The 8,572-nt window shown below is 43.4% G+C and overlaps 1 protein-coding gene across 1 annotated transcript; it reads left to right on the forward strand.

Annotated features, from left to right (window-relative positions):
• Window positions 1-2,610: 2,610 nt before the first annotated feature.
• Window positions 2,611-4,373, forward strand: LOC118374113 (homeobox protein SIX3-like). The gene is made up of 4 exons (XM_035760474.2): window positions 2,611-2,810; window positions 2,890-3,261; window positions 3,457-3,620; window positions 3,883-4,373. The coding sequence occupies exons 1-4, from the start codon at window positions 2,682-2,684 to the stop codon at window positions 4,013-4,015; spliced, it is 798 nt and encodes a 265-aa protein (XP_035616367.1). The 5' UTR covers window positions 2,611-2,681; the 3' UTR covers window positions 4,016-4,373.
• The last annotated feature ends 4,199 nt before the right edge of the window (window positions 4,374-8,572 follow it).

The following is an 8,572-nucleotide window of genomic DNA, read 5'->3' on the forward strand; positions in this document are numbered from 1 at the left end:
GTTTGGCCATGATGACCATCATTCTGTTCGGAGGAGAAAAGGGGAGGCTTGCAAGCCGAAGAACACCATCCCAATCGTGAAGCATGGGGGTGGCAGCATCATGTTGTGGGGGTGGCAGCATCATGTTGTGGGGGTGCTTTGCTGCAGGACAGACTGGTGCACTTCACAAAAATAGATGGCATCATGAGGCAGGAAGATTATGTGGATATATTGAAGCAACATCAAGACATCAGTCAGGAAGTTAAAGCTTGGTCGCAAATGGGTCTTCCAAATGGACAATGACCCCAAAGCATACTTCCAAAGTTGTGGCAAAATGGCTTCAGGACAACTAAGTCAAGGTTATTGGAGTGGCCTGACCTCACTCCGAAAGAATTTGTGGGCAGAACTGAGAAAAAGCGTGTGCGAGCAAGGAGGCTGACAAACCTGACTCGGTTACACCAGCTCTGTCAGGAGAAATTGGCCACAATTCACCCAACTTATTGTGGGAAGCTTGTGGAAAGCTACTCAAAACGTTTGACCCAAGTTAAACAATTCAAAGGCAATGCTACCAAATACTAATTGAGTGCATGTAAACTTCTGACCCACTGGGAATGTGATGAAAGAAATAAAAGCTGAAATAAATTATCTCTCTACTATTATTCTGACATTTCATATTCTTAAAATAAAGTGGTGATCCTGACTGACCTAAAATAGGGATTTTTTTACGAGGATTAAATGTCAGGAATTATGAAAAACTGATTTTAAATGTATTTGGCTAAGGTGTATGTAAACTTCCGACTTCAACTGTATATATTACATTTAAGGTGCTAGTTTTCTAGACAGCTGTGTCTTCACATACTTCGTAGGAGCCAGGTACAACCAGAGTATCTGGCTAGAAGAAGACCTTGACAGCTTCCTCTTCTGATAGATGTTACTGTCAAAGGTCCAATGGGAGACTTTACACAATTAATCCTGTACCAATGGTGTTTCAAAATGGGAACATCCATGTCACATAACGGGACAAGCTTTTACGAACAAGGACATGGATGGTTGAGTTGTTTTGCTATTGAAATGCCAGTACATCATCAAATAGTGAACAGATGGGTATTCATTCTCATCAAGAATCTGATAATCATATTTTGTACAAGAGTACCCCGTTTCTAAGAGATACACACAAAACAGGTCTAGCCAAGGCTAAATGTCATCTTACATTGACAGTTTATTCATTTGGCAGACACTCTTATCCAGAGCAACTTTTATTCATTTGGCCCTTTATTAACTTGGCAAGTCAGTTAAGAACAAATTCTTATTTCCAATGACGGCCAACACCCGCCAACCCTGGATGACGCTGGGCCAATTGTGCTTCGCCCTATGGGACTCTCAATCACGGCCGGTTGTGTTATAGCCTGGATTCAAACCAGGGTGTCTGTAATGCCGTCTCAAGCACTGAGATGCAGTGCCTTAGAGCACTGCGCCACTCGGGAGCCCAACTTTGTTTGTGTCGGTCTATGAGATTATAATTGATCATTAATACATTCCAGAATCCAGGGTTGCTATGTATTGAATCCCTGAGCTGACAAGGTAAAAATCTGTCGTTCTGCCCCTGAACCCAGGCCATCATTGAAAATAAGAATTAGTTCTAAACTGACTTGCCTAGTTAAATAAAGGGGGGAATTTAAAAAGCTCTTGTTTACCACACTGCTAACCCTAATGCCTAACCTTAACTGAAGACCAAAAAGTGATTTTACAATACAGACAAATTTGACTTTGCAGCTGGTCCATCTAGTGGAAATCACTCAGTTCTGCCTCCAGGACAAGATTCTGTCAGCATCTCGGTCATTCTGAACATTTTTCTTCAAATGACAAACGCCAATGACGACGTGGTACTATTTTGGTGCTTTAGGTTTAGCCCGCAGGACTGTCGGGTGTGATTGGTTTAGCCTACCAGGGGTGCTGCCCACATTTTTCCCCAGCCAACAGGAAAACCAGAACGAATGCACTTTCTCCTTTTCAATCTGAGCCATATTGATAGTGCTATGACCCAATGAGAATGGGAGACCACCAAGGGTGAAATTAGTAGGTGTGTGAATGTTTTTGTTTTTAAAGTGAATATCCTGAAATTCTACACCCCCATCCCCAGTGGCAATTTCACCAACTAGCTACATATATTTTTACCACTTTACACATGTATTTTGGGATTCCACCTCTGTAAACATCATTTGCCTGATGACATGCTTGTGGACGAGAGTCTAATTTCTTACAAGCACATTTGTTTCCACATTCTCTCCAAGTTCCCTCTCCTCTCTGCTTCTCCTCAATTACCTTTGAACTTTTTAAAATGAAGGGGAGGAGGCATGAGAAGAATAAAGGAAATCCAATTGAGATTTTCCATTGATGTTGTAGAATTCCGAACACTTTTTCTGGATAAACTGTAAGCCTTTTTCTAACACTCTCTTCATCCTCCTCCTCATGTGTGTTTGCCCCCCTTCAGAGGGGAAAGGGTCTGTCACTTGCTAGGCTGTGATGGGCATTGCTGCTTTCACAGCCCCGCCCCTTCCAGCAGGGCACCCAATGGAGATGCAGACCTAGGGCCCCACCCCGCCCATCAGGTGAGCTATAGAAAGACTCCACCAGACTGTCGAGCTCATAACGGAGCTCATAGCGGACAACTGGCCTTTTCTTCTCTCCTCTACGCTGACCCGATGGTGTTCAGATCCCCGCTAGAGCTCTTTCCCGCCCATTTCCTCCTGCCCGGCATGCTATTACCGGAGGAACCCCCTGCTTGCGCACCTGCCTCTGCTCTCCCTGGGCTCCGTTTCTCCGCGGCGCAGGTGTGTGTGTGTGTGTTTATTTGTTTGTGATGTGTGTCTTACTTTTGGAGATTACAGTTGCTGTTGTTGTTCTTGTCAGGTGGCCGGTGTGTGTGAGACTTTGGAGGAGACCGGGGACGTCGAGCGGCTCGCGCGGTTTCTGTGGTCCCTGCCGGTGGCCCCAGGTGGCGCGTGCTTCATTACAGAGCATGAGTCCGTCCGGAGGGCGCGTGCCGTGGTCGCCTTTCACACCGGGAACTACCGCGAACTCTATTGCATCCTGGAGAACCACAGCTTTATGCGCCGCGCCTCGCACGGTAAACTACAGGCCATGTGGCTCGAGGCGCACTACCGGGAGGCTGAGAGGCTGCGCGGGCGGTCGTTGGGCCCGGTGGACAAGTACCGTATCAGGAAGAAGTTCCCTTTACCAAGAACTATCTGGGACGGCGAGACAAACTCACACTGCTTCAAGGTTTTTTCTTTGTTTTATTGGTGTTTAATATTTTTTCAGGCCATGGCTTTTATGGAGTTGTAGTCCAATTCTACACTTTAATTGTCATGGGTAGCCTACATTTAATTGACATTTATTTCCTTGTTGTTTGGGTTACATTATTATTTGTTTTCCCGTAAATAGCCTACAGTTTATGATGTTGATGATCATTTCCAGGAGCGGACGCGGGGCCTGCTGAGGGAACGGTACCTCCAGGACCCTTACCCAGACCCCGCGAGGAAAAGGGAGCTGGCGCGCGCCACCGGGCTCACTCCAACACAGGTCGGGAACTGGTTCAAGAACCGGAGACAGAGAGACCGCGCAGCCGCCAACAAGAACAGGTTAATACATTACATCCTCAACTTCCGTTCAGTGTACGCTATTGTTTAAAAATAGACGGGAAATCTGATTCTGAAAAGTGAACCCAAATGGAAAGCCTTGGACTTTTCATGAGTTCTGGATAAACATCTTGTATGGGACGCACTGATGTGTATAGGACTTTTACCTATTTTGCAACATCTGCAAATATGTGTGTGTCTGTCTAAACATTTGGGTGGTGAGCTGTGATCTGGGTAAAACAACAATTTGTGTGTTATTTCCCAGGCTCGCGCACCACGGGATGCGACCGGGAGCCATGCTCGCTCTGGCCAGGACAGAATGCAGCCCCACCGGAAGTGCATGCAGCCCGGAGATGATCCTCTCGGTAATGGACAGCGACTCTGACTTTGACATCTGAAACTGCCCATTGATAACGGGATACATGCTACTAAGGGGCTTGGATTTCACGGAGAATTCATATGGACATATTTATTTTTATGTTATAAGAGTTTGCTGTCTGAAATAGACCTACATGATATTTACAATGTGCAAAACATCCATCTCTCTTTCTCTCTCTCTTCTGATGCTTTCTGACAATCATGGTGTTTAGTGCACCTTCCCAGTCTGTCTATCTGTAAATAAATTATTCACCTGATGTCAGGAAAATTGTACAGATGGTCATTTGAAGCACTGTAAAGGCCTGTTTGTTGGTTTATAATTGACAAATACGTACTTTATGAAAATAAATGTGAAGTTGATAATTGTTATGAGTTCATTTATTATTGGACTAGAGTTGGTGATTCTAGAAAGCGTTGTCATACCTGGAGTCTGACTGCTTTTTGCAACGTGTTATTTCATCACTGCGCGAACAAACTGGCATCAATTCATGTGAAACAGCGCAGTCTGGTGGCCACAATGAGATGTCATTATGCTGGCAGACGCACTTCCTCCTTGGGACCACTGGATGGGGACAACAGACTAGAATGCAGAGCCATTTACCTATTTGTATGGCTCCCAACAGCATGTCCTTGGTCTTTTACAAATACAATTTTACTGGTTGTGTACACGTTTTGCAAATGTTATCGCGGGTATAGCAAAATGCTTCTGTTAGCGCCAACAATGCAGTAACACCTAACAATACAAAACAGAGAGGTTGGGTTAAATGCGGAAGACACATTTCGGCAGAATTGCATTCAGTTGTGCAACTGACCAGGTATGCCCTTTCCCTTTCAATACACAAATCGTCTCCCCAAAAATAAAGCCATTAAGAAAAATCAAAAGTAACAGTCTGTGGCCACCAGCTGCATTAAGTACTGCAGTGCGTCTCCTCCTCATGGACTGCACCAGATTTGCCAGTTCTTGCTGTGAGATGTTACCCACCATGGCACCTGCAAGTTCCCAGACATTTCTGGGGGAATTGGCCCTAGCCCTCACCCTCCGATCCAACATGGCAGAACACTGACATGCCTGTCTTGCAGGAAATAATGCATAGAACGAGCAGTATGGCTGGTGGCATTGCTGGAGGATCATGTCAGGATGAGCCTGCAGGCGATAGCCCACTCCTGCGGGCTATGAGGGAGGAGGATGTCTTCCCTGTAACGTACAGCGTTGAGATTGCCTGCAATGACAAGCCCAGCCAGATGATGCTGTGACACACCGCCCCAGACCATGACGGACCCTCAATCTCCAAACGATCCCTCTCCAGAGTACAGGCCTCGGTGTAACGCTCATTCCTTCGACAATAAACACAAATCCGTCCATCAACCCTTGAGACACAACCGCGACTCGTCAAAGAGCACTTTTTGCCAGTCCTGTCTGGTCCAGCGACAGTGGGTTTGAGCCCATAGGCGACGTTGTTGCCGGTGATGTCTGGTGAGGACCTGCCTTACAACAGGCCTACAAGCCCTCAGTCCAGCCTCTCTCAGCCTATTGTGGACAGTCTGAGCACTGATGGAGGGATTGTGCTTTCCTGGTGTAACTCAAGCAGTTGATGTTGCCATCCTTTACCTGTTCTGCAGGTATTATGTTCAGATGTCCGCAGGTATGATGTTCGGATGTATTGATCCTGTGCAGGTGTTGTTACACCTGGTCTGCAACTGCGAGGACGATCAACTGTCCGTCCTGTCTTCATTGAACAAGCATGGGAAACGGTGTTTAAATCCTTTACAATGAAGAGCTGTGAAGTTATTTCTATTATTACGAATGATCTTTGAAAGACAGGGTCCTGAAAAAGGGTCTTTATTGTTGTTGCTGCTGAGTTTATATGTATATGATCGTGTGTGTATCAGTAGAGGCTGTTGAGGGAAGGATGTCTTGTAATAATGGCTTGAACGGAGTCAATGGAATGGCGTCAAACACATGGAAACCATGTGTTTAATGTATTTGATACCATTCTACTGATTCCGCTCCAGCCATTACCACGAGCCCATCCTCCCCAATTAAGGTGCCACCAACCTCCTGTGGCTGTTTCGAAATGATGGACAGCATATGAATAAAAAAGATGTGCACAGTGGTAGTTATATACAGTGCCTTGCGAAAGTATTCGCCCCCCTTGAACTTTGCGACCTTTTGCCACATTTCAGGCTTCAAACATAAAGATATAAAACTGTATTTTTTTGTGAAGAATCAACAAGTGGGACACAATCATGAAGTGGAACGACATTTATTGGATATTTCAAACTTTTTTAACAAATCAAAAACTGAAAAATTGGGAACGTTCCACTTCATGATTGTGTCCCACTTGTTGTTGATTTTTCACAAAAAAATACAGTTTTATATCTTTATATATGTTATATATGTTTATAAATGTTTAATATTACGATTATTTTTTTGAATTGCACACCCTCCAATTTCACCTAGCGGGACACCTAGCCTTATTAATGAAGAAAACAATTATGACAGGTGTGTTGTAATAAAAACGAGTGGTGTCCACTGATTAAATGCAGTCTTTCTGAAAAATCAGAGAACGACATTGATCTATAAGCTGACTCTATCCACATCGAAGGGACAGCAGTGGAGAAGGTAGAAAGTTTTATGTTCCTGGGCTTACATATCACAGACAAACTGAAATGGTCCACCCACACAGACAGTGTGGTGAAGAAGGCGCAACAGTTCCTGTTCAACCTCAGGAGGCTGAAGAAATTTGGCTTGTCACCCAAAACCCTGACAAACTTTTACAGATGCACAATCGAGAGCATCCTGTCAGGCTGTATCACAGCCTGGTACGGCAGCTGCTCCGCCCTTAACCGCAAGGCTCTCCAGAGGGAGGTGCGGTCTGCACAACGCATCATCGGGGGAAAACTACCTGCCCTCCGTGACACTTACAGCACAGGAAGGCCAAAAAGATCATCAAGGACAACAACCACCGAGCCACTGCCTGTTCACTCTGCTATCATCCAGAAGGTGAGGTCAGTACAGGTGCATCAAAACTGGGACCGAGAGATTGAGAAACAGCTTCTATCTCTCAAGGCCATCAGACTGGTAAACAGAGAGGCTGCTGCCCATTGAGGCCCAATCCCTGGTCACTTTAATAAATGGATCACTAGTCACTTTAAACAATGCCACTCTAAATAATGGCACTTTAATAATGTCTACATATCTTACGTTACTCATATCACATGTATATACTGTATTTTACACCATCTACTGCACCTTGCCTGTGGTGCTCGGCCTTCGTTCATCCATATGTTTATATGTACATATGCTCATTCACCCCTTTAGATTTGTGTGCATTAGTTAGTTGTTGGGGAATTGTCAGATTACTTGTTAGATTTGTGTGCATTAGTTAGTTGTTGGGAATTGTCAGATTACTTGTTAGATTTGTGTGTATTAGTTAGTTGTTGGGAATTGTCAGATTACTTGTAAGATTTGTGTGCATTAGTTAGTTGTTGGGGAATTGTCAGATTACTTGTTAGATTTGTGCGCATTAGTTAGTTGTTGGGAATTGTCAGATTACTTGTAAGATTTGTGTGCATTAGTTAGTTGTTGGGGAATTGTCAGATTACTTGTTAGATTTGTGTGCATTAGTTAGTTGTTGGGAATTGTCAGATTACTTGTTAGATTTGTGTGTATTAGTTAGTTGTTGGGAATTGTCAGATTACTTGTAAGATTTGTGTGCATTAGTTAGTTGTTGGGGAATTGTCAGATTACTTGTTAGATTTGTGCGCATTAGTTAGTTGTTGGGAATTGTCAGATTACTTGTTAGATTTGTGTGTATTAGTTAGTTGTTGGGAATTGTCAGATTACTTGTTAGATTTGTGTGCATTAGTTAGTTGTTGGGAATTGTTAGATTATTTGTTATATATTACTGCCCTGTTGGAACTCGAAGCGCATGCGCTACACTTGCATTTACATCTGCTAATCATGTGTATGTGACCAATAAAATTAGATTTTGATTTAATACTAACATAGAAGTATACTTTTTTTTCTTCAAACATGCATACAACAATGTGTAAAATAATCATAAAGTTTAAAACATTTGAATTACCCATAATCTGAGCAATGCAGAAAATCGGTAATCAAAATTAAAGTTCTACCACAGCGATCATGTTATTTTTGGAAGCATATTTGATTTTGAGTTTGAACATATAAAGTTTGCCTGTGAAAACTACTTCTAAGACACATCCTGTACATTCAGTTGTTCCGAACACACTTCACTCGCGCTAAAGAGGGAGGCTTGTTCAGCTGATGCTGTCACATGCGCAGATCAAATACACCGCTGGGATGCAGATTAAATGTGTTTACATGTACTAATCATTTAAAAGACTGCTCAGAAAACCAGCCGTTTTAATCAGCGCATATGCTTACTTTGATTTTGACCTTAGTTTGATTAAGATAAACAGAGTAAGGTGTTTACAGGACTTATTCATAATCTGCCTACTGACATAATCAGTTTAACATTGAAATATATATGATAGTTTGATGTAAGCATACTATTTTCTCTGTCTTTGGTTGTCCTCATAAAAGACACTTACAT

This window comes from Oncorhynchus keta, chromosome 3, assembly GCF_023373465.1.
Source record: "Oncorhynchus keta strain PuntledgeMale-10-30-2019 chromosome 3, Oket_V2, whole genome shotgun sequence".
NCBI classification, from domain to species: domain Eukaryota; kingdom Metazoa; phylum Chordata; class Actinopteri; order Salmoniformes; family Salmonidae; genus Oncorhynchus; species Oncorhynchus keta.